At 38.1% G+C, this 27,096-nt stretch overlaps 1 protein-coding gene across 4 annotated transcripts in view; it reads right to left on the bottom strand.

Annotated features, from left to right (window-relative positions):
- The window catches only part of TANC1 (tetratricopeptide repeat, ankyrin repeat and coiled-coil containing 1), a 115,228-nt gene that overhangs the window by 38,644 nt on the left and 49,488 nt on the right, over window positions 1-27,096 (bottom strand). For 3 of the 4 annotated variants that reach the window (XM_032992650.1, XM_042783819.1, XM_032992651.1), the window contains exons 3-6: window positions 20,238-20,441; window positions 9,138-9,239; window positions 6,685-6,806; window positions 5,550-5,739 (exon numbers count right to left, since the gene is read on the bottom strand). In XM_032992650.1, the coding sequence (XP_032848541.1) occupies window positions 5,550-5,739; window positions 6,685-6,806; window positions 9,138-9,239; window positions 20,238-20,441 (618 nt within the window). The remainder of the gene's footprint in view (window positions 1-5,549; window positions 5,740-6,684; window positions 6,807-9,137; window positions 9,240-20,237; window positions 20,442-27,096) is intronic. The other variant, XM_032992652.1, reaches the window with a different exon arrangement.

The raw sequence follows: 27,096 nt of genomic DNA on the forward strand, positions 1-27,096 counted from the left end.
CTGTAAACATGGAGAAAACAAAAGCTCATTAAGAAGTAAAAATAGCATCCAGAGCAAGAAAAAAAAATTAAATGCATCTTTTTGATAATTTACATTTTTAAAGACTAGTATTTTACAAGAAGAATTCAAAATTCGGTTATTTGAAAAAAACGTGCACAGTTCTTCCGAAGTTGGGAGGCTTTCCACAAGTCTACTTGTGACCAAACATCCAGGAATAATTGACAAATATTCAGTGTTGTTCAGAGATCTAACTTACCTAAACCAGATAGCTTAGCTACACTGGGGTGACAATCAGCCCACATTCACATATCTGGCAAACTAATCGTGATACATAGCTTTCAGTAATTGAGCTATATACTACTCCTTTCTGAAGTACCTACTACATTTCACTATCAGAAAGAGCATACAAGGCTACATGCGTGTTTGATCAGACCCTGTAACTTATACGAGCAAAATTTCAGATTATATGAAACATACTGATTAGGTTTTTGAAGTATTTCAGTGTACTGCAGTGTAAAGTGAATCAGATGCTCAAATAAAGGGTTTTAATGTTTGTTTCTGATGTCATTATAAACCAACCCGAAAACATTTACAAATAATTTCTCAATACTCCGTGAAACTTTTTTGCAATAAGATGTGCTTTTTTTGCTGTGAAAATTTCAGATGCTGCAAAACAAGCAACATTGAGCTAGACAGATCCTCAGCTAAAAGACAACTAAAGACCACACAGGTGTTTTCAGATGCTGCACCACAGAACGGTCATTTGCCAGTGCTATAGTGATTCACTCAAGGAAAGCTGAAACAATGCTACTGCATTATCTAGAGTGCTCCCAATATTCTAGTTTGGTGGCTGAGGGTTACTAGAGTGCATCTTGAATTCCTCGAGACTGTAGTTAATCAAGGCCTCCTGAAATAATGGAAGGTGTGAAGAACTTATACTCCTAAAGACCTGCTTAGGAGAGTTTTTTCAAACATTACCCAATGTGCTCACATAAGAACACACTGCAAATATATACTGGTTTTGTAAGCTTAATAGTGAAATTACTCGCTTTCACTCTCATTTAAAACATTTTCAATACTTAACATTAAGCTCTCACAAAATAACGAAGCAACAAATATTTATTAAAGGTTAAGCCAGTACTCAACATATTTTGAACATAACAGAGGAAAACACAAAACAGGATGAAAAGGGCATCAGTGTTTAAAAAAATAAAATGTAAAAAACCCCCAATGCTAGTTCAGACAATAATAACTGTGTGACCTGTGGGTCCTCTCAAGGCTAAAACTTTAGATGTTAAAGGTATGTATGTGGTGATTCTACACTCACTGACCAAATCACTAAGTGAAACATTCTGGCACGTTAGACTGCTAACAAAATGCAAATGCACAGACTGTTCCGTGGAACTCTGAGGCTCATCCAGTCAGAGGCAGCACCAACTATTCTTCTTCCACATCAACTGTACTGCAGCTTCAGCCTTGCAGGCTGAGGAGGTACTCATACAACTCTGCGTTCTTCCAACTTAGCCTCACATTCACAAGAAATTTAAGATCTGGTTCTTAAATTCAAGAGCTTGTATTCTAAGAAATGACAGTAAAATGACATACATTTTAGAGGCAATAGAAGAATAAGCTTTTCAGGCATTCCATTAACCTTTGTACACCACTTAGACTGTATTTCCACATGACAAACTTATTTTTTTATGGTCACGTCAACAAAATCTGGCTCCTCCCGAAGTATGAAATACTTAAAACTACGACTCCTCCTGGAGTGAAATGTAGCATCAGGAGACCTTACAGCTCAAGATTTCCATACTGAAACAGTGGCAAGCATCCAGAAAAGCTTCCATTTTGGCCAGTAGCCCAGTCTTTTCTCCTACTTAGCTCATTGCTGAAGATTAGAACCTACCTCCACTACTATTATGTCAAACTCCGTAGAAGCCAAGAACTACTCAACTACAGCAGTAAAACATTAGAAAACTAAAAGAAACCTGAACCATAAGTAAAAAAAGAGGGAAAGTGAGAAAAGAGATTTCCCAGCAGAGTCTGCTAGCCCAGAAAACATAGTGGGAGTAGAAGTACAGTGGAAGCCCACATAAATAGCATGAATGAGCAAGCTATTTGCATGGTTGGATGAACTCTGTCAAAGACATTAGAAAACATATACTTGCTAAATACAATTTAAAATGCATATTTACTATTAATAACAAATTTGAATAAATATTTGCATTTAAAATACAGAAACATGGGCCATTTCTCAGAGAGGTGTCTCTTATTTCCCTTCTTGGTTTGCATGCCTTTATAGATGCAAGGGATGCTGCCATGGATCGCCAAAGGACAAGGGATGTTCAAATTCTCCCTGAATTGGAGACATGAATGAACGACAGCTCCGCAGAACTGTGGCAGATGATTTCATATGGTCCCATGATCATCATGAGCCATATATACTTGACTGAAGGATCTATACAGGAGTTCCCTCCCAACCTCCTATCTTCTCTAGTGTTTCTTCCCCTTCCTCTCACTTACACACTTCACAACTCCACTATCCTCTCTTTTTTGTGTACAATAAAGGACATATTTTCATGTTTCTCCTATTTTTGAATTAGTTCAATAAGCAAATTTATCAGTGGGTTCAAAAATCTTTTCTTAAAAATATTGGTACTTACAAGGTCATACAATGGATGATGTAGCTGGCATGGCAATATACTGTTTTAGTCAAACATAAGGCTAGTTCTGACCTCATTTAGAACACGGACATACCCATAGGATATTTAAAGCTTACAAAGCATGGGTAATAGTTTTATATCAGTATCTACATTTGTCCCCTTGAGAGATAGGAATCTCTCACTCAAGAACAGATTTTAAAGAAGGTTAAAGAACAGAGCTCCAATCTATTATCTTACCTTTCTGGAAGGAAAGAAGGAACCCACCCCATTCCAAAACCAACAGCTGCTTCTATAGTCTTGGATGAACTATGAATTACTGATACTGTAAATGTATTTATTTTAAGACTTCATAAAGTATCTGCATAATAAATGAATCTTCTATGACATTAAACTGCATATACAAAACACGCATGCATTCCTCCCCTGGGCTGCAGTACCTCACAGAAGAGCTCAGTAAGGCTGAAAGTATGTTACTAACAGAAAAACAGGATCCCGTTTCCCCCTTCTGTATCAAGTGCCAGAGAAGCAATTCAGTGTATTAGTAATGCCAATTTTTATATTCATATTGATGATACTCTCACTGATATAAACGAAAGTGGCATGCAAAACAGCGTGCAGTCCTTAACCTTTTTTGCAAAGTCTACGTTTTTCAGTGCAGTACCACTTGAAACAAATGAACACACACACTGGTTTACATCATCAAACAGCTAGGTATTCCAAACCAACGTGACTCCTGTTTTTGTAAAAGGCAAACACCATTTTGAAAAACCTTAACAAAGGTCCACAATTTTTAAGAAATATGCCTAAGCAGAAGTGCCTAACAGTCAGTCTACACATCACTTATACAGCTAGTAAAAGCTTAAGCATAAACGCATCTATAAGACAGAAGTATCTTTGTAACCACATCTTACCTGGGAAACCTGTTTTATTTTAATGGCACAACTCTCAAAGATCCCTGTGTCATTCAGATAACTGATTTCAACTATTCTATTAAAAAAGCAAAACCTCTATAAAACATTTTAAACAAGGAAATTACTAACGTATACGGATAGATAAATATTTTTTGCAACAAGGGGCATTACTACTTCTTCTAGTCATAAACTGATGTATTTTTACACCAATGTACTCACTTGTACAATAATTTCTGTTTGTCTTATACTTCCATTAGTGTAACCAAAACAGGAAACCCTAAATTCTGACAAAGCCTACAACCTGTGTACTCTATTCTCAAGTCAGTCAATGACTGAAATCTGAGAACCCAAGAGCAAAAATTTTGATACACCCTTTCCTTTACACCAAAATGTTAATGCTATCTCAAAACTATATCCTGCACAAAATTGACCATGGACAATGGCTTTTATCGATTTACTATGGAATGAGTTCACAAAATCATTTTCTAAAGCTGTAGTACTTAAGTGTTACATAAATGAGTCTTTCAATGCATGATGAACATCTTTTTTTAAGGTAACTGATCAGTAAAAATAGTATTATGTCATAACTTGTGACTATTAAATACTTCACTTTATAATAAAATGCAAGAACATCTATAAAGTCAGGGTGAAGTGTTATCAATCACATTAAGAAAACATGCTTTATCACTACCACTTGACAAGTACCATACCAAATACCATCATAGTAGTATTCGTAATGGTAGGCAGAAACCACTTTCACCTTCTGTAAACAAAAGGTGTAAATAAAAAAGTACTAAGTTCACAGTCAAAGACAATGGCATGCCTCAAGTTTACTTTGTCAAGTCTAGGCACTTAAGATTTAGAATTGTTTCCCTTTCTGAGCCTCCCTATATTTAGTCCATCAACTACACTTAAAGCTGAAAGCTCATTTTTGTATATTGAGAAAGCATCAGGTTAGAGGGCATTTTGTGCTTTGTTTTTCATTGGTAAGCTTAACAGCTGTTACAAAATCAATTTTAAAAGGGATCAACTGGTTAAGGAGTCAGCATTAAAAAAAAAATAATTTTTGACTAAATCAATAAAGAAGAATAAACCTTCCTACACCAGTTTGTAACAACATGAAAACCATGCTTTTTACATGTCAGTCTGACCTTCCAGAAAATAATATTAAAGCTGCCACCTGGGTGCCCAGAGACACAGGTAGATAGCAGTACAGACAAAGACCCACTGGGGCAGGGAGCAGAAACAGGGAAGAAAGCACAAACAAGGCAGCAAAAATTTTAGATCTTTTCTTTAGTACTGAAGAAACTTACTGAAATATTCAGCTAGTTGGTAAAAGGAGCTATGTAACGGTTAGTTTGTGGTGTCTCTAAAGGTAACTGGCTCCCCATAGGAGAAGGACATATAGCCTCAGTTCAGTCACCTATTCAGTGGAGGATTACACAGTCTCGCCTTTTTCACTACAGAACTGTAGAAGATCTCGAGTTGGAAGGGACCCATAGGGATCATCAGATGTCCTGTTTTACCTTAATTTTCATGCCAATTACTCAAAGGTTTGCACTGTTTTTAAACAGTTTGATGTAGGTTATTCTCATCAGAAGTAGTATCATTATTTTTTCCTCAGCTGGAAATTAAACCAGCTCCAAGCTACGCTGTGCTTCACCATTAAGAAATGCATTGTAGAGATGTATAATGGAAAAGGGAAAAGGTAGAAGAAAATCAGAAATGGAACGAGGAAACTAATGATTTTGAAGGAAAACATGGAGAAATTAGAACTACACCAGGAAAACCGCACACCAAACAACAGCAACTGTTATAGCCAAAGAATATGATTTCAATCTTTCAAGTACAGAGGATTTGAAATGGGATCAATGGAGAACAAAATCAAACACAATGACATGAAGCAGCTATTCCGACTTGTACTATTAAGAGAAGATTAGTAGCTACTAATTGCATTACTAATTAAGACACTTACCTATAATTCCACTGTCCTTGCTCTCCAGGGTGGAGCTAGGGCTGCTAATGGTTCCACAGGGACTACCTTTGTTAGCTGCTGCTTTGCCAACGCAGCTGTTGAGCGTGGAGCACGGGCTATCAGTGCTAGGTGATGTAGTGCTGCTTGTGAGGGTGGAACATGGGCTCACTCCTTGACTGGCCACTGTACACTGCAACATGGAGAAAAATTAATAATCCTTGCACAGGAGGCAGTACACTACTGTGCTGAAAACCAGAAACATCAAGGTGAAGTACAATAAGAACAAAACAAAGAGCCCATTTTTTAAGCAGAAACTTCAAGAAATGGAAGCTTTATCTTGATTGGGAGCCTTAATGACATGTTTTCATATTACTCTTAAAATGTGACTTCTAAAGAAAAAAAAGAGAATTTTTATAGTTCAGTGGAAGAGTTGCAGTGAGGCAGATTTCTGCTCTGTTACATGTTTTACTGGTTACCCCTCCCTACCCACCCCCAATATTTATTCTCTGGGTTAAAACCACTAGAAATACAGTCTTCGGCACATTTCACTAACAATGAAACCCAAACTGATGCACTAAGGTTTACGAGGCCTGGGACTGAAAGTGGAGAGATGAAGAGAAGACAAAGGGAAGTAAGAGACTGGTAGTTAGGGTGCAGTTTCGGTTAGTATAAGAGTTTCATATGGGTAGCAGCTGCTTGCTTCTCCCCAATTCCTCTACCCCCAAATGGGAGAGAAAGACAAATAAAAGTGAATTTCACAGAAAAAATAAACACACAAAGCACTGATATTTTCTATTCTCACAAATCACTGAGAATACAAGGAAAAAAGTTTCTCCTAAATACTAAAATAAGGCAGAGAGAACCCTAGAAGCTATTCACATTCACAGTAGACTAGATTTAACTCCTAGAAATGAGTCTATTCTTTTTTTTTTGTCTAAGAATGAAAGATTAACTCACAATTTTAAAACAAACATACTCCTGTTATAATTAATTTACAATTGTATTACCATATGTCTATTAAAACGCATTATATTTTGGTAAGTATCAAGTAACGGCAACTAGCAAATAGAGGAAACAGCATCAGTCTTCTCAGAAATATGATGAACATTAAATACATTATTTTCCATTATCTTACCATGATTTCGTTTTTCTCTTCTATATGAGGAGAAGTTGGGATCCCTTCTCCCAGTAGAAAACCCAATCTTGTCATCAATTCTTGTGCTGCAGGAGAACAGCTTGAGTCCTTATCGGGTTTTGCTTTGGAGTGGGGGGAAAAAGTTGGTGAAGATTAGAGTCATATTTGGAAACTGCTACAAGAGGTAGAAAAAGTACAATCAAATGTAAGCACCAGTTCTTCTATCAGCAATTTATCTAACAGAGAAGCTAATGTCATTTAAACTTATTGCCCATTAGACTTTACATCGTTGGTGTGTCTTGGAATCTCTGCATATCTGCAGAAATCTAGGGGAGAAAAAAACCCACCTGTCAGTCAAAACAGAAATGGTTAAGTGCAACCAGTTCATCACGGGACTGATGATCAACGTGACTATTCTCCTAACAACAGCATTAAACCCAATGCTGTCAAAGCTCAGTGGCAGACTGAAGTTCTGTTCTAGTAATTTTTTAATAAAGTTTTTTGTAACGTTAAAAAAATGAAAAGTAGAGGCTAATAATGCAGATGCTTTGCAATCTCCAGCTAACACTACAACTGATACCATACATTTTTGTTGTGCTTGTTATGTAAAGCAAGTGACACCAGTTCTAGATGTCTCAGCTTTTCGAGTTGCAAAAATATTTTATCAGTACAGTGCTGTAAGATGTCTTCTGGTGTCAAACAGATATAACGAGACAGAGTTCAAAATGAGGCAAACTCCAATCACAGCTCTGCTTAGGGAAAACATATTGCTAATATAATATTGCAAACTAGCACCTTCTGCCACTTTCTTTCTTTGATGCCAACAGTTTGGCATTACCTACCAGCATGAAATGCTCTTCCCCAGCAGAAACATTTATATGGTATTTCTTTTTTCCATTAAAAAAAGAATAATATGTAGGCCTCTCCCATCCTCAGGTATAGTCAGTTAATTAAGGAACATCATCTAACCAGTCCGAGCAATAGCTCATAGCTGGAATTCTCAGCTACAGAACTGCTGGCTGTGGTAGCTGCCACCAGACTCTGCAAAGATGAAAAAAAAAGCAGGAGCACCTGTACTGCTACTTCCCAAGCAGCACCATGCGGGCAAGGCACTGAGCTTCTGGATGTCATCCCCACACAACTGGAAGACAGCAGGGACATCCAAACGTTTCTATCACATTAAAATTTGGAGACTTCATGCAGCAAGAACTAATTGATAAGGAGTGTGTCAGAGTAAGGGCAAAGAAAGGGGAGCAAGGTGTAAGCGTATGGACTTAGTGATGAAGTTTGAAAGAGGACAGACAAGCTTCTCGGACAAGTCTGAGTAAATGCTAGGCATACTACCAAATTCAGTTCAGGAACAGAGATAAAAGTTAAGAGTCTAAAGTGTTCAACACAGCAACCACTGTTTAATCCTTAAACACGAGTTTAATTTTGATCTTCAGCAGTCTCACTGTCTGGGAGTACAACTCTGAAGAGGAGGATCATCATGAGATGGTCACCTTTAGATTAGGGAGATGAGGACTACATGCTCTCCCAGTTGGACATAAAACTTTAATGCCAGCACCAAGATGGCTATGAAGATGGAGGTAAAAGAGAGACCCGGGTAGTAAAACGGTTATTATTACGGTAGTTATAATGTAGTAAATATCACATATAGGAGAAGATGGTGAAAACAATTACAGGGGGTTCTGTTTTCACTAGTAAGTATCAAAAATAAGGGCCTTTTTAAAAAAGAAAACATTGGCCTTTAAAACTGTAGTTTCCTTTAAAATCGAAGAAAAAGGAAAACAAAAAAAACTGCTCGGCTGGAGCCTCACCAGTTACATGCAATGACTTTAATGAGGTCAGTTAAACTGAAAAATTAATCAAAAATAACAGGGCATATGAAATCCATGTTACAGTGCACACAGTCGTATACCAATATACAGGTCATTCTGCTTTGACCATAACATTCAATGTCAAAGCCACACTCTGTTATGCACTAGTCAAATTAACAAACATGAAACTTTCTATGAATACCAATTAACTCTAGGGAGGTAGCTTTTCCCAGCTTTGCCAATTCAAGAATCTACTGTTACTGCCTTCTTATTGAGCAAGCTTTTACAAAATTTCTAAAATGAAGCATTGTGCCTAGTGCAGAGCTACACACCTGGAATCAAAATACATTAAAAACAAGTTCAGAAAAAATCCTAGTAGGCCTCTGGCATAGGTAGCAATCAACAGCACTTGGACATCTTTTTGCCTGCAGTACATGCACAGCTCCAAGAATTGAGACAGTTATAAAGATCACGTAAGTATAGTGATAAGCATCCCCTCCTTACCATAAGCATGTTAAACCTGAAAAACATTTTTACAAATAATCAGATTTCCTTATTATGCAGGCTCCTTGTATCACTCTGTCTGAAATGAACAACTTCTACCCAATAAGGTATCACTGAACAGACTCTTACCATTCTGACTGGGTTCTCCTTGCTCTGATCCTTTTCTCAGTGGTAGAGCTGCCTCACCTGGCACTCTAGGACTTTCCACATACTTGGGCTTCCTGATCGGACCTGCAATGAGAATGAGCTGAGCGCATCTTGTTTCTTCCAGATGGACCACAAGTTTCACATGTACAGTGCCTATTCTTTGTGATGCAAAAAAAGTACAGGTATTGTTTCTTACATACACAGCTGCTACCATAAAGACTAGCGAGCTGCTGCACTTCCACTCTTGTGAGAAAAACCCCACTCTTTGGGCTTTTTGGTATGCAAAGCCGGCTTGAAAACAATCTGCTTGCTGTGACAAATGTGAAAGTTTCCTGTGTATGTGGAGTGAGTGACTTTTTCATGTTCTAACTCAGACAACTTTCAATGGGCCCTCAGATCAGAGCTTTTGTTTTCCATTATAACAGGAAGATAATTTTGTTATCAGCACCTTTGAAGCTAGGAGAAAAAGACTATGGGCAGACAACTTGGAACACCAACACACTAAATAATTCAAAGCCAAGAAGCTCTGTATTACAGCAGAATTTCTCCAAATACCGAAACATGCCCTGATCATAAAGAATGGTGAAGGTGACTTCAAAAAACAAAAGAAAACATTAGTGGCTACTAATGGTTTCTGGCTTCATTAAACAGCAGCATTCCCAGTTCACGGACATATGAAGTTCTAACATACCACCTTCAGTATTAAGAAAAACTGTGTATTCACACACGCATACCTTTTAAAAATGAAACTGATTCACTCTTTATGCTCACTTTTAGCTTCATGCTTTGGCTTCAGGTTGTTTATGACCCTATTCTTTGCTGAATGCGGTTTGGCAGCAACTACAGGAAATGTTAACTACACAACTTACCTAACAGAAGGGAACGATGCTGCCCTCTAAAGGTTAACCAGAAAAAGTATACTGGCACTGCTGTATCAACAAACATCTGCCTGCACTACAAATGCAGGGTGAAACTGATCTTAATTCAGCAACTGGTTACTGGCAGGTTGACTGCTACGCTGATGCACAATACACCGTAGAGCTTAAACTTCACCATACATTTATCCACATCCTGAAACATATGTCAACAAAATTAAAGGCCTTTGCAACACTAAGAATTTTGGGAAACCGTGAACAGGGAAACTTGCAAATGCACACTGAAAACCTAAGCCATTTAAATGGCATGGGGAATGGAAACATCATCATCAGTGGTAGTGAAAACTCAAATCCAAATTTTTGTCCTAAGTTTCCTTTAAGACAATCCCAATTCCTCGTAATGTGTGTAACAAAGCTACTTGAAACTTTCAAAGTTTTAGTGAGCTTGAGGTGGAGTAGGTGATTCCAACGTTTGATCCAGAAAAACCTAAGTATTAGCTGGAAGTCCCTAGAAATAGAGTCAGTTGCTGGCTTGAAGAAAATGACAAACCAGAGGTATTTCTGTGGATTTCCCCAGATTTGGCAACAGAGGGTGATTTTCCCTTCCCTTATTTAAATACAAACTCTAGTTATATTAGAGAGCTACAATCTCAGGTTCTTTCTGTCATGTAACATCACTGTAAGAGTAGGAAAGAAGTTTCCGCACTTGAAAATATGTCGAACATGCTGCAGCCAAATGATTTTTAAACACGTATGTCAGGCCACAGTGACACAGCACAAGAGAAGATCATTCTACTGGTAGCATTCCACTTCTGCATCTTGCATGTTTGTGTATTACTCTTACTATTTTATTCGTAATAATAACAAAATCAGAGTCAAAAGCAAGCATGCAGAACTTGGCATATTTTGAGAAGAATGTTTCTTGTGATACTCCACGGAATCCTGAACTTCCACTTACATGGTCACATAATTTCTTTTTTTTTTTTTTTTAAATTAAAATCAAAGAACCTCAGAGCTGAATTCTACTTGGAAATAGACGATCTTTAAGATCCCTTCCAACCCAAATGATTCAATGATTCTATGAAAAATGTTAATCTAAGTGTAATTAAACAGCATTTAAGCACTACAAATGGAATCTTCACCAGTTTGAAATTCTGGCTGTCAGCAGAGGAAGGACTGGCTGTTAAGACTGCCACGTTCTCTGGTGAAGTTCTTCCAGATCCTGGAGTGAGAGACTTGCCCACAAACTTTCCTTCCACCCTACCCATGCCAAACTATCCTTACAGGAACCCAGCTCCCAACCCAAAGCTCTCTGTCACAACTGTACTTCCTCACATAACTCAGCGCAACTCAATTCCCCAGCCAGACTCAGTTTCTCTTACTTCCCTACTCCTCCCTTCTGAGGAAGCTCTTCTCCCCTTGCTTTCCTACTGTATCCCTTTCTTGCTTTCCCAGTACCTTTCACTCTGCAGTTTAAGTTCAGTGGAAAAGACGCCAGATCTTCTCACATCAAGGTCTCGGTCTTCATCAGGAACAACTAAATAGCACTAACATTCTTAGGCACTAACAGTTATCAACACTCTACCATACAAGCTTCATTTCCCAAATCCTTCACCTCCTCAGATGCATTACTGTTTCTAAGTTACATGTTTTGTTTGTAACCCAGAATTAAAACTACTTTCATAAGTCCTTTTTAAAATCACTAACCAAATAGAAAGTCTAAGGCTACAGTGACTTCAAGTCATGCCAATCTCTGGCTTTCAAAAAGCATTCATTTTAGATCCTCTATTTAATCAAATTTATGATAGACTTGAACTCAAAACAGAATCCCAAGACCTCAGCCAAGCGTCTTCCCTGGCTATACCGGTATAGTTTGCACTGACATTTAAGCAACCGAAACTCTAGAATCAAGATGTGTTTCCAAGCTCCACCTTTCATCAGTAATAAACCCATACTGAAAGCAGGAGATGAATTCAAGTACAAATATATTTCTGGTATATCCCAGTAATAAACTACTGACAAAGCTACCTGATTTTGTTTTTTCTTTTTTGTTCATTGTTTTTACAAACAGAAAACAATAAAACAGTACACAGTACCCCAAAACAATAAGCTTTTTAAGAAGCAGATCTACAACACTGCTGCAGAACGTGGATTTTATTATTATGAAACTTTGAGATTTTCAAGTCGTTTCACTTCCTGACTCGGCCTGTTACAGAACTAGGGACTAGGTGATAGAAGGCCTTTTGCACACAGTTTAACTTTATGGTTAATGAGACGTGAAACAGCAGCAGGCCAGGAAATGCTGCCATCCAGGATACGAGTCCACTGCTTCCATGTGAACACTGTAACTGAGGAGTGCCAGAACTCTGGAGCTGAGCACCGACCAGTGCCTCCAACGAAGGCCAGAGCTCCGAGAAAGCCAGCGGTGTCTGCATGTGAACCAAGGGCAGTTCACAATACATCTCTGGAGCAACAGCTAGCTATGCTACTGGGTCGACATCTCCTCCGTGTCCCATCCCCTCCTCTAACTGAGCTGCCTCTTCGCCAGCTGAGTGAAACCAGCCCTTCCTCCCCTCCGGATGCCTCGGGTCAGCAACGCTTCCGCAAAGCAGGCAGCTGTGCTCAGTCCCCCACTGCTGACAGTGGCTGTTGCTCTCTGCCCTGGGGAGCCAGGACACTTTACAGGGTCCTATGAAGGAACAGTACAGTGATGTTTACATAGTGCATCTGTAAAATAAGGAAAACCTCTCAAGTCCAAGTTTTATCACAGATCTGTGCGCACCAATTATCATCTGTAATCATCAGTAAAGCTGACAAAGTTGTGGGCATTGTTTTTAAACTTCCCTAACTTAATCATTACAGTCGTATACTGACACATGGTTAGAGAATCACTGACCCACCACAAAACCAATGTTGATAAATCCTGTGTCCTAACAGCTCATAAACCCACACAGTGATTTTACAGGCCTATGATAAGCCCATTTTTAACCAATGTATCTTCATGAGTTTTGCCTTCTACAGTCTTAAAGAGCAATGTTTTTGATGGAAGGACTTAACATTCATAACGCTTGAACTTACATTAAAAGGGTTTTTTAATTACAGTTTGTAGTATTTCAAACCCCTAAGCTTATAGAGTAACATATCAGACACTGTTTGACTGAGAAATAATGGATTTCTAAAAAGAAAGGAGTGAAAAAAGATTTCAGGTAAGTATTCTTCTATGTAGGATCTATAATATCACGAATGAAGTGCCAGATTGAAAAGCTAATTTTACAAATACAACCTCATCAGTTAAATCACTGATATAGCAAGCTCATTTCTCTCATTTCCTTAGGAGACCAAGCTACAGAAAAACAGAGAAAGGGGTTTAGTTATCAAGCTATTAAGCAATATCTTTCCTTCCCATGAAAGTTCGCAAGCTTATCAAGTAGAAGCACAAGTCTCATGACATGAAGGAGTTCCAGCAGAGAAAAGCAAAAGGCCACTGGTAAATTCCCAAATAATTGTAAAAGCAATTTTACACTATTTCTGAAACCAACATTTGTCAATCATGACCATGCCTCAGTGTCTGCAGCTACCTACTCTAAGTATACATGGACATCTATAACTACATCCACTGAGGCTACTGCAGCATTTCACAAATGATTAATTCCAATTTGTTTTAAAATGAGATTTCAAGACAAAAATGAAGGATATAGCTGGCACCTTTCCTTAAGTTAAATATACAAAATACAACCAAAGGTAGAGTTTTCAAAACAAAGGAGGTGAAGGTCCCATTAAACAGCAACAAAAATACATCCTAAGTAACTACAAAAAACTGGTTTTAAAATAAAATAGCCCATAATGTACTGGAATCAATGAAAAAGTGACCAAACCCCCTCAAATTACAAACAATAAAATAGACACAAACCGAGTGGATAACCACCTGACTGTACTACTGCCTTGCTAAGTGCTACTTTACCAGTGCAGCCCTTCAGGTCTCACTTTCCTCCTCTCACACCAGTAACAGAAGAAGCACGCACCTACCTAACCTCCCCCACACGAAAGTGCTTCCAGTATTTGGATAAAACAGAAGTGGCTTGCCAGTTATTCTTAGTATGCGGCGTGTAAGCTGCACACTGCAAACAACTCTCGTAGGCTGTCTTCCCTCCTCTCTTCCTCCTTATTGCTAGTCTATAACTTAGGACTGCACTTCAGGCTTTCAACTTTTCCTCCTCTCTCTGGTCTGCAATCTTCCTCACTTAAAGTAAACCAGATTCCAAAAGCGCTGGAGAGAGACTGCAGGACTGATGCTAACTATACCACATCACCCTTGATAAGGTGGTTTTCTTGTCTTCAATTTGGCTCTTCAAATAGCATCTTTCTACTTGGCTCAAAATCCAAGGGCACGCCAAAGTTCTGCGAGACATGCCACACTTTATTAAAACCCCACAGTATAGCTAGGCTATGACACTTGCAGTCGTACAAAATGTCCCATCCTTCCTTTCGGCAGCAGCCTCACATGCTACAGCAAGCCTCTGAAATCTACACTGATCTCTTGCTCGTTCTCGTGCGGACTTCAGGGCTGACGGCTGCTTTTATCGCCAAGCTGCGACTCTCTCCGTTTGGGCCCTGAGCTCCCCAGGGCGACACGCTCCCGCCACGCCGCAGCTGCCCTGGCAGAGCACAGCCTGCAGACAGCGGGGCCCACCCGCGCTCCCTCTTGGACCCACCTGCTCTTTCAGATTTCCACCTCAGAGCGGCATATGGCAACGTGGTGATTACCTCACGTCTTAGCTAACAAATCCTGGGCAGGGAATGTAAGTCGTGTATGAACATCTGTTTATATTTCTACCTAGAGACTATGAGATGATTACATTTTTAAAACTAAAAGATAGCTCAGTTACCAACTATCACCAGAGGGTGCTGTTTTAACACTATTTCCTAACAAAAGTAAGGGGCACTGGCTCTGGTGAAAGCATCTAAAAATACATTCCTTTGAAGCAACACCACATTCTTTAAGGAGACAACAGTCCAAATCTGTAATCTGTAAACAGAAGTATAATTAGATGTATAAAAGTTGAGTAACAAAAAGCAGCCTTTCTAAAAGAACCAAAACAACGTGTAGCAGTCATGTAAAATACATCAGAACGGAAATATCTTCACAATGTTCTTGGGCTTTTTTAACACACACATTTTAAGCTGTGGAGGAGACCCTTTATTGAATTTTCTCCTCACAAACTAGTGCGGAAGTGACTTACAGTACTTGCAAATCTGATACACACCATTACAGTAACTAGAAAAATTAATGGTAAATTTATTTTCATGCACTAATCTTGGATAGGACACATGAATTAATCCATGGGTGAAAAAGGATCCATTTAAGCATGAACTGGATCTGCACAATGGAAGTTCTTTTCCAAAAGTGTAAGATGTCTAAATTGGGTCTGATAAAAGATTCATCTGGCACAGTTATTTTATCAGCAGCAAATGTCAGAGCAGAATCTTAAAACAGGGAAAACATACTTCCCTGGTACACTCTTCCTGACTTGTGTTAAGTGGCTTACTGTTTCTGGAGTCAGAAGTGTTAACTTTCTATTTAAGAGATCTAGATGGATTTTCCTTCCAAGAGTTTACCCTGGCTTTTCTTTTAACAATCTGCACTATCCACAAGTTAACCCAACATTGCACGAAAGAATAATCACACTGTCATCTTTTCCCACCAACTGTCTTTCTTCCAGGCAGAAAAATACCAGCCAAATCTATTTAAATTTCTCCTTCAGAGACATCCCACACCCTTAGTCATCCAGCCCTTCTCTAGTTCCTTCCTAGTTCTACTGTTGATTTAAAAAGTTGGTATCACCAGACCTACACCAGCATCTTCCTGAGGCAGACTAACTACAGATTTATACAATTCCATAATACTTTTTTTTGTTTGTTTGTTTATGATCTATTGCTTTCCTAGTATTTTAAAATGCTTTTTTGACTACAGAAGAGCACAAGATTATTACCTGTGCATCTCCTTCCTAATCCTCTGAACTGGCTTTCCCTCCCATTAGCGTTAAATGAATCAGTACTGATACCGGGGATTGCCCCGACCCAGGCGCAAGACCTTGCATTCAGATAGCTTGTTGCATGCAAGAGGAACTGCTTTCCTGGGCTCTCAAGATTGGTGCACAAAACAGAAGCCTTAGGTGAAACCAGCTCTCTTACCTAGTCTAGTCTCAAGTATCAGGTATGCTGATTAATTTGTTTATTAATTAAAAGTTTTAATTAAAATTTAATTTAAAGACTAACTAAAAGTGCTATTGCACATTTATGGAAGACTCTTCCAACAGTCATCTCTGGCATCCACTTATTTCCTTTCTCCGTTCAAGCATGATCGTATCAACAATTTAAGTCAGTAAACATTTACTTCAAGGGCGGCAGCAGTATCTTTCCTTCACACCTTGAACACCAACAATCAACTTTTTTGGAACCTCCTTTATAAATCAGTATTTTCATTCTTTTAGTTGACTCTCCTAAATCAGAGTACAATCAACTCTTATCCCTTAAGAACACGAATACTGGTTTAGTTGCACACCTGTAAGATTACCAATCCAAGCAATGTTCATGTTAGCTTTATAGCAGAAGAAACTCAACTTACTGTGACAGCTTTTCATTTACTGCTCCCCTTTCCAGAGTTGTCCTGCTGACAACTTTTTCCTTGTTCTGTTTGTTTCTACTCTTTTATCCACCTCCTCCTCAATGAATTATTTAATTAAGGAAGCTTTTGACTCCAAATGAACCATTCACTTTACTTCTGCCAATAATTTTGGGCTCCTTAGTGATTTAAGACACAGTTTCTCTCTTCCCTCCTTTTATAGTTACAGTTGAGGACTGAACTGGGGCCAGAAGCACTGGTACTCTTCCAAGCTCTTCTCACAAAGAAAAAGCTCCCCCACCTCCTATCCAAATAATTAAAACACAATGTCACTCACAGGAGCTTGTGCAAATGGCACTGTGCAGCTTTCTGTGTTCCAGTGAAGACGTTCAGCTTGCTCTCCCGTGGTTTTGCCTGCCCGTGAGTTATGAGCTTCTAGTGGATGACCTACTTGCAGATGGGCAGGCAAAAAGCAGCTATGACCACACATGCGCTGCAGCAAAGATGCCACTCTCAGTTGTGTACATTCGTCATCACGCCCGTCCGCTGTGACAGGAACAAAAACTAGCTAACAGTGCTGACACACTGGTCTCCTGGCATATGAGGACTGGTCAGTTCAGTCTCAAGCCTGAACCCCCACCTAGATGGGTAGTTGATGGGAAAAAGGAAATAAAAAGGGGGATGCCAGAGGTCAGGATAGCAATTTCAAAGAGATACCAAACCAAAAATGTCCTGTTGGTCCAGGGGGTTCCCAGACTATCAGTTTCCAAATCTGTTCTGAACAGGTACTTCTAACTTGCTAAACATTGAGGTAAGTGCTTTTCTCAGTGAGATGAGTCCAAACCTAAGAACTGATAATTACATTATTTATGGAACAAATATGCCTACGATGGAACAAAATCCTCTTAGTCTAAAGATACAGAACAAAACCACCACACTCTCCACAGTACCTCTGTGGTTAATCCATACTGGCAAAAGCTTTCTATTCTCTGAGTCATCTGGAGCACAAAACTACAAAGAGGTATACAACATGCGCAGGGAAAATAATTTCAAGCATAACATCTTTTTCCTACCACTGCATTTTTAGTTTAAAAAAAAATTAGATAAAACTCAAAAAAATATTGAAGCAACCTGGAAGGTAAAATAACCTTCAAAATTAGCAAATGTGCACATGATTAAGAATATTCCTGACAGGTGGTGGTGGGGGGAAAAAGTACTTTTCCATTATTTTAAATTATAAATTGAACTGTTTCTGTTTGGATTTATACATTGCTTGAACGTAAATTTACAAACCGGCCTTATATTTTGTTTGTTGTTGTTGCTGTTTTTCATATGGTACTACTGCCAAATGATAAAGAAAATTACAAAATTTACAAAGATGTTCAAAATGTTTGCAATATCTTAGTGCAAATAACTACTGGTTAACTACAACTTTTATTTTAGAATTTATAATTCTGAAACACACCCTCAGGAAAATCTCACTGGTTTTAATTTACTGACCAAAACTTCCAACTAAAACTACCCAGACTCAATAAAAAGTTATTAAAAACTCTTCATTAAAACCTGGGCAGCATTTAGTGAATATGCTCCCGAATCATTAGCACTGAGTACACACACAGCACATTGCTGCAGTCCAGTAGACACTAAGTAGAATTTTATTTCAAGGATGTTATTTATGCAAGGGTATCACTTTATAGATAATGACCATCAACATGCCTGGGCTATACAAACAGAACTACAGAACAGAAACAAAGGTAGAACAAATGACTACATGTCAAGGGACAATCTTTTCCTTTGCTCTATTACACAGTTTCAAAGACTTAAATAATACGAATGATATAATTTACATTGAAAAATACATCTCTAAGTAGTTAGTTTGTCTTCACCTGTAAACTGAGAGGACTTAAACTAGAATTTTTTTCTACCACTGGTTAGAGAACTTCATTACTACATCTTAACTTCAGAATACTGTAACTTTCCATGTATTCATGCACAATATCCTGAAAAATCTTTAACTTGCTATTTCTAAGCTACTGAAACAGAGTGCTTTGAAATCAGCACATTAGCATATTATCTCTTTTTATTACTGCTGCCCCGGATGCTATAGACTGATAATTTATATCAAATCATCTTCTATCAGCTATGGTTTGTTGAAAGTCAAAGGAATAACACAGAATGCTTCCATCAGCATCCTACCACCTGGTTAGGTATTTGTACAAAATAATGATACATAGATGCCAAAGCATTCACAGAAATTCACAAAGAAATACTTTTTTTTTGGCTATATATCACAGTGGAATGACTTTGAAGTCATTGTGAATATGGCTTTTCATTCAAAATTTACCAACTGTTACACATTTTCTGCAAGAGAAACACTTACCTGCCTATACTCTGCTTATAAAAATCCACATCACTAAACTAAATCCCAGAGTGAGGAGGCTGGTAAGATGTTATCTCAAAGGTACCTAGAACGCAGTGAAGTTTTCCCAACGGTAACAAAACTAAGAGTTAGAACCTGACCTTCACTAAGTCTTGGGCAAAAATGCCATTTCCTTCTCTATTACAAGGACTTCACTCTATCTTTTAAAGTTATTTACCATGCAAAACACTTGTAGTAAGAGACAAAACAACAAAATACTATTCTGTGGCTCAAAATTTTTATGTGAACTGTCAAAACCAACCCAAAATTATTTAGACATGAAGTAATTATTCTTAAATTTTTAAAGGAAAAAATAAATAGTGTTAGGCAACTTAAACCAAGAATACTTTTAACAAATTGTATTTACAGTCTGGTGGTAATTCTTTGAGCAATGTTTTTTCTTTCATTTTATATAATATGGGTCATTAACGAAGATATTTCTCAGTGCTGACAAAAATCTACTTTTGACACACTTTGTTCCTAGACCTTATAAACTACAATAAAGAACCTCAAAACTGTCGAGTGTCTCCACAAGTAATAGGAATATGGACAATTTCACTCAACGCTCAAGCTTTGACCTGAATGAACCCAAGTGATGCTAGTGTGTTGGAATGATTTATATGTACAGAATGCTGATAAAAAAGGAACCAGATGGAGCACCTTATTTAGCAAGGCTCACACATAAGTATGCGGTCATTACTAAGGACACAACTGCTGAAAATTAATAGGTTTCTTGTCACAACTTCAGCAGCAATTTATCTATTAATACATTTATGTATGTAGATACGAATAAAATAAATGAACTGTAAAAGCCACAAGCAACTTTCACTCTTATGCAGTTACTAACATGCATAAACAAACGTTTTGGCAGCTGTCTTCTACCTAACTGATATACTAACCATAAACAATCAGTTTTAAACATATTCAGACAATTCTATATAGGTATTTGCAATATCAATTAGAATAATTCTTTGCCATATGAAATAATATAGTCTATTTAATCACCAGTTACATTTTTTCCCTGAGAACATGCAAAAAGCATTCACTGCTCTTGTTCTTACTGCAGAACATTAACATCATTTTACTGTGTTACTTTTATGTAAACTGTATCAAAACCAGAGTTGCAGGGCAATGAAGATTTCAGTTGCTGGTAGTTTTCATTTTACCTGGAGACTTTTTGTTTGATCTTGACTGCATCAAATAGGACTGTCGTGGCAGCAGAGGTGAAGATGGTAGTGACATTGAGACTCCTTTAGCCAAGTTCATTCTGTAAGTGTCCTCAGAGACTGGCTGATTGCCAATGGGAAAATCTGCATTGTGGCCAGATGTTGCTATAACCTGCAAGGCATTCTCTGGGCAGGAGTCACCTGCTAAAAATAAAATTTTGTCATCTGTTATGCGATATACCAAAATAAAGAGCATACAGTTGCATTGAAATACAAGTATTTAACACAGGAAAACATATCTGTCAGCAACAATTCAGCATGACTTGTCTCACTCTGTACCCTCCACTGCAGAATCCAGATACCAACTAGAAAAAATTTAAACAAACGAGTAAGCAAAATTTTATCTTACTGTAATAGACAGCAAGGGGGAAGAAAAACCTTACTTTCAACAAAGTAAGTACATTTCAGATTTCATCCTTAGAGATAAAACCAAGTGTCCTATGAAGATAAAAGTCTTAACAGCTGAAAAGGTATTCTAGAATCACTGTGATATCCTGAAAGTCAAGACCATCTGAAAACACTGTTTACTGAACTAGCTGAAGAAGAAATTTAGTTGGGTTAGCCCTTACACTCAATTAAAAGGTGGATCACTAAAATGTACATTCATAGATGCCCAGTCTAAGTTTATTTTTCTGTTTTAAAACTGAGAGGTGTACTTAAGTGCAATTTGATAGTAACAGTGATTTTTTTATCTAAGGAAAAACCAAGCCATTGGTTCACGCCATATTGTGGCACATCAAAACAGAGAAATACACCCAAAACAGAGAAATTTTCTGCTGTTACAGGAAATGCAATTTCGTCTAAACCAAGAATATATTTTCAAAACAACAGCAAAATATATTGCTCACAGTAATGTTTCAGAGACAGCAGAACTACATGTTGAAAGTGCGAAGTTCTTCCTAGTCATATGACAGAGAAAGAGCTGAAAAACAAAGGGTAACAACTAACTGCAGCTCTTTTTAATATCCAAATTAGGGTATTGCTCAATAATTTATATGAACTGTTGAAACTGAATTGGTATGACCAAAGATTAAAAAAAAAAAGCAAACCAAAACTGATGCAAAGAGGAAAGAGAATGCCAGAACATTTTTTTAGGCAAGTCCATGTGCAACAAAAGCAGCATGGTTGAAGTACTGGGACCCAAAGTCCAACTGGAAGAAGAGACAGACAAAGGAGGCGTAATCTCTTTGACAAATGTGAATCCCCTCATACCAGGCTTATTTTCTTACAGTAAGGAAACTCTTCAGCTAAATGTGGGTCTACAAGATCTGCATTTCTTGTTCATTCTGCTGTCTTCCAATTGTTGCCTTCAGTTTTTAACAGCTGCTCTCCTACCACATTCCACTACAGACAGCATGAACTGCACACAAAGAACCTTCACACTGTGTCAGAAGGAAGCAAACCTAACCCTTTGAGAAAAGCAAAAACATTTTTCTCAATTTCATTACTGCTCTTTTTTTAGAAGTATGCATGGAAGAGGAGAAAACCAAACATGCCCAAATGTTAAAGTCTAAAAGTCTAATACCCTATTTCCAAGGTGCACGTATTTAAGATTTTTTTTTTTTCTAGCCATACTTTTTTCCTCACAAGAGCCACACATGAGGGCTATGTATGATAAACTGCCTTGAAGAATTATATGCTAGACTCAAGCTTTTCTTAACATTTCGTAACTGTAAAACTTACTCTCTTATTCCTCTGAAACCAACTATACTACCACCTTCCAAAAGTTCTCCTCTCTGTTCAAACACAATTCATAGCAACACGTAATGATTTTAAGGACGCAACTCTAGCTCCATCAAGTCAGGATGGAAATAAAAGCTAAATAACTGTAACTTTATAGTAATAATTGAAGTCCATTGCAACTGTTATAGGAGTATAACTATTGGTTTAAAATCCTGGGAACTAGAAAAGCAGCCTCAATGTTTTAGCAAGCTAGCTGTAACACACCATTCTTAAAAAAATTACAGTCTAAGTATATATTTAAAATAAAGAATAAATATTTTAGACACTATAATCACATATATGAGATGCTTTTGAAACACCAAGATATCTAAATTACTGAGTTCCCATTCACTTTTAGTGGAAATCAAGAGGCTAAGGATTTTTTTTCTCTGTTCTTTTATAAATTAAATTTTTTCAATAGCTGTTTTTAAACACAGATTTAGCATCAGGTATATTATTATTTATTAGTCAATGCAGTACATGTGAGCTTGCTTCATAAATTGTTGAAGAATGCACAAAAGAAACTTGTTGTGATATCCCATTTTTTCCTTTGAACATAAGCAAAAAGCAATGAAGTAGCCCAGTAATGCAGCTAACTACAATTAGAAAATACTGGCATTCTTGTTAGAGATTTTTACTAGATATGTTGCCAATGTTGTAATTCGGAATTTGTGTAAGTGTTCCAGCTGGAACGCTAGTGAGGGGGTGCAAGAGACAAGAGAACAACAAACAAAAATTACCTCCTCCCCCCTTTACAGTTAATAAATCCACCTACAATCCCCTAATTTCTATTTTCCCTTTTACTATGACACAAACAATCTGTGTTTAATTCATTGTCCTCTTAGTAGACTTCTGAATTAATTTTAATTTATCCTTCTCTATTGTATACAAAACGTTACACTATGGGAGAGAGCTAGATGGGGCTAAATACACTGCTGGCATAACTCTAATCAATAAGCTTGGATTATTTGATCATGACAGTAACTTGAAAGATATTTTACAGTCTCTCTATATACACACCGCTGTATCTTAGCAATTTCTGTTACAGCAGTACTCGTATTTTTCTTTCTGGGAGAAGCACAAACATCAGGCTTTCATGACTCGGATTCTAAGAGCAGTATGACCAAAAAACAAAAATCCGAAATGTGTACTACTTTTCAATCACTTATTTTCCTAATTTTACAACAAACTTTTGCTTACTGTCACTCACATGCTCACACTGTTATGATACAATGGCTCTTTAGAGCAAAAGATCACACTTTGAGAAAACCCAACCATACTGACTTTGGCCTCTGAGGACATTACATCCTCGGTGATGATGGATGATGTTTAAACAGTAATGTGTTCCACTGAAGCAGAAAAAAGTGTATTATAAATGAAAAATGGTTAGGATGCTATAGAATAGCAGACTACTAGACACAACTCATTCCAAGAAAGCAGAAACTGCACAAAGTTGCTTCTCCAGGAGATTTCTAAAGAACTGTTAACTAGATGCGACCCGACACTATCTAACAGACCAACGCCACACTTGTGGCCTCAAAGCCCATGAACAACAGGAATAGAAGGGAACCAACAGATCCCGTACGCCACAACCCTCCGAACACTCTGCCAGCCGTGAGCATAAACCTGGTCTTGTCCTAGGAGAACAACTCCCCAGACACCCCCGTGATGCAAGAACTCTAACAGTAATAAATAGCAAATAGAAACCTGTGGCGTTTGATGCTGAAACCTTACACGGACTCGGGGGCCGTTCCCAGAGCAGTGACCTGCTGCTGCTGAGGAAGGCCCCGTGGCCACACACAGAGGCTGGCCACAGGGTGGGCAGGATAGCTGCTGGCTTCTTTGGTTCCTCCTTTGGTTCCTCTCCACCCTCTGCACCTCCTCACGGTTATTCTTCCCACTGGCGTTCTCCCTAACAGAAGCCAGCACACCCCCAAAAAGGGAGCAAGAGGCGAAGAAAGGGGGTGCAAGGGCACAAAGACTTAAGCGTGCAAGAGGACGGAACTGGGCAGAAGACTTGGAAATACACCCCGTCTCCATCCAGTGCTAGGACGAGGGTCACCCTTCTGCATCGCCCACAAGGGAGCCGCCGCAGGAGGAAGAGCTGCTCCAGGCCAAGCTAACACTGCGGGCTATCAGGTTCCCACAGACCATCCAGTTCGACTGAATACTAAATCACCTGCCTCAGACATACGCGATTTTGTAATAGGCTCATGGGTCTATATCACAGTGAGAGTTACAGGACAAAATGCGAGGCAGATGACCTCTATATCTTGGTCCTACAGGCTCTCTAAATGGACCCATGAAATGTATTATTCTTGCAGTACAGCATGAAAGGAGGTTCTATATCCACACAAGTAATGTTATTTACAGCAGGCTACAGTTAATTTATACACATGATAATGTGGGATGGCAAGTTTCATTTTACAGGCTTATATTATCCTTTCCTAAGTCTCCGGATCTATCCTGTATATGTAATTTATCCTAATCCTGCATTTTCTACTCTGTATAAATTGGGCTGATGACCAAATCCACATATTTCATCCAACTTACAGAAAGATTTCTGTAAGATACTTACTTAACATATACTACATATATGATACATATAAAACATATTATATATTATGTATGATCATATATTATATGTATATGATATGTATATACTTACCATATACTACATATACGATAAGAGACAAAATTAACGAGCTTATGGGATCCACAAGGTAATACAGTATGCTTTCCACACAACTTGCTATTAGGGAAACAATACTAGAAAAATGCATGAGTAGTAGCTGTCAAAATACAGTTTGTTACAATGGCCAAATATAACCAGATGCAATACACTGATACACACAGAAAACCAAAATTATTTGTTACTAACTTAAGAGTTAGTTATTTCAAACATTTTAGCTACTAGAACAACTCCTTAAATTTACATTACACTTCTTGGTTTCTATCCCAATGTAAAACAGACAAACATCAGTTCTGGAATAGGAAGAAGATGATCTCTCACAAATTTTTTTAATAATGTCAAACTAAACCATAAGGAGAGGTCATGTGAAATCCCACTTTCTTATTTTTAAAACCTCTGAGTTGTACATTTTCCACTGCCAAGTAGCCTCTGGACAAAAAAGTTTCATAAGCATCAATCAACACCAGAGTTCTTACTCAGTGGTCAAAGTAACCATGGAAACAACTTAATAGCTTTAAAAACCACACACAAGAAGCTTTGAGAATGGAAATCAAATCCCAGTTTAGTTGCACTTAAGGATGCAACTGAAAGGCATAATCTGATTAACAAGTTACTTTTTTTTTTTTTCTTAAGACACAAAAAGATACAAGGATGGCTGACTAAAGTAATGATTTTGTATAGCCTAATATCCTAAAAGAGAACTTGAACTTTAAGATTAAACTAATCCTTCTATTGAATAGAGAGGGTAACTGAAATGAAAACCTTTACAGTGTATCTGTCAGTATTCAACATAATAAAACACATCTAATTCTTTATTCAATGTAAGTTGCTTAGAAACCAGAGGAATACTAACTACTTTACAAAAATACATGTAAACTGGAGTTTGGTGCAGATGTTGGAATTTAGATTATTTTAACATGAAAGACTAGGACTGAAACTTTCAACACAGTGAAAGCTGAAACAATGAAAATGCAGACTCCTTAAGTCTGAATTTTGACAGTGACTGCAGAACAATGTTCCACAGACTTCTCCCAACATGTGTTTCTGAGATAGCCAATTTTGTCTTTTTCTCCCTTAACCTATCTAATAAAGTGAAACAAAGGGTTCTCAGCACACTTTACAAATATATCTGATATAAAATTGTGCTCTAGCAGAAAAAAACCCCTTAAATACTGCAGTCCTAGTCAAGCTTTTTTTTTGTTTTGTTTTGTTTTGTTTAAGCTACAAGATCCTACTGCTGAAAAAGGTTCCTTGCAAGCACCATGGGGTGAACTGCACCAACACCTTCCAAACAAATGAGAACTTTACTTCAACAGCCCAGCTCTAACCAGAACTGGAAAGCAAAGAAGCAGTAAAACTTTGCCATGTATCAGTTGCAAACTTTGTACACATTTGGGGCAGGAGACCAGAAGGTGGCAAAAACCTGGGTACCACTATCCTTAGGAAGAGAGAATGTTAATAGGGCTGGTCTAGGTCTACGTGCCTACCAAGGCCACTGCTGGCTTGTGTCAACAATCCTGAGAGATCAATACACAGTGAAGACAAGAAAGAAACCAGTATCCTCTATAGAAGAGAACATGACCAGCATTAAATCTGGCAGCTGGCTCAGTCTCTACCTGCACGTTCTGTCTGCAAACTGCTCTGGCAGTTCTATTAGAATAGAGGAATCACTAAATTTGTCAGCCACTTGCATATTGTTGTTCAAAACTGTGAGGGTGGCAGAGCAGTGGAAAAGGTCGCCCAGGGAAGCTGCAGAGTCTCCATCTCTGGAGACTCTCAAACGCTGACTGGACCCAGTCCTGGGTAACCACGGGGCAGCAGTTCTGTGATAACTTTTGCATATACAGCTATTACAAACTCTTGCGAAGCTCTTTGGACAATCTTTACTAGTAAAAGCTTTAAAGGTGAGTTTAAGAGGTATAATTCCTTTGCTATTTTAGAGGAAGCACAATGGTCTGAGTTGAGATGGAATTAAATCACATTGACATGGGGTGTATGAAAAAGCTTGTAACAACAGCAGCTACTGCTGGGTTATTTTGTTAGCTGCTTTACGAGGCTTCTGTTCTCTTCACGCCAAGCACCCCATGATACCTCAGTGAAAGCTGCTGAGTTCTGAAGAACAGCACAAGTAGCAAACTGTACCAATCTACATGCACATGCAGCACTATGAAAAAAAAGACTGTCTTTGCAAACAGGAATATCCAACATTCAGATATGCTTACGCGTTACTACTGACAGTCTTATTAAAGTTTATTCTGCTTTGTAGGATGTATTTTGTCCTAACAAATGTTAAGAAAAGATGAGACTTTACAGACAGGTTCAGAAGGAAATTATGAGTGGGAAAAAGAAATTAGTTGTATGGCATGAGGAAAGCCATACAGTTGG

The sequence above is a fragment of the Tyto alba genome, unplaced genomic scaffold (assembly GCF_018691265.1).
Source record: "Tyto alba isolate M040663 unplaced genomic scaffold, T.alba_DEE_v4.0 Super-Scaffold_7, whole genome shotgun sequence".
In the NCBI taxonomy this organism is placed as follows: Eukaryota; Metazoa; Chordata; class Aves; order Strigiformes; family Tytonidae; genus Tyto; species Tyto alba.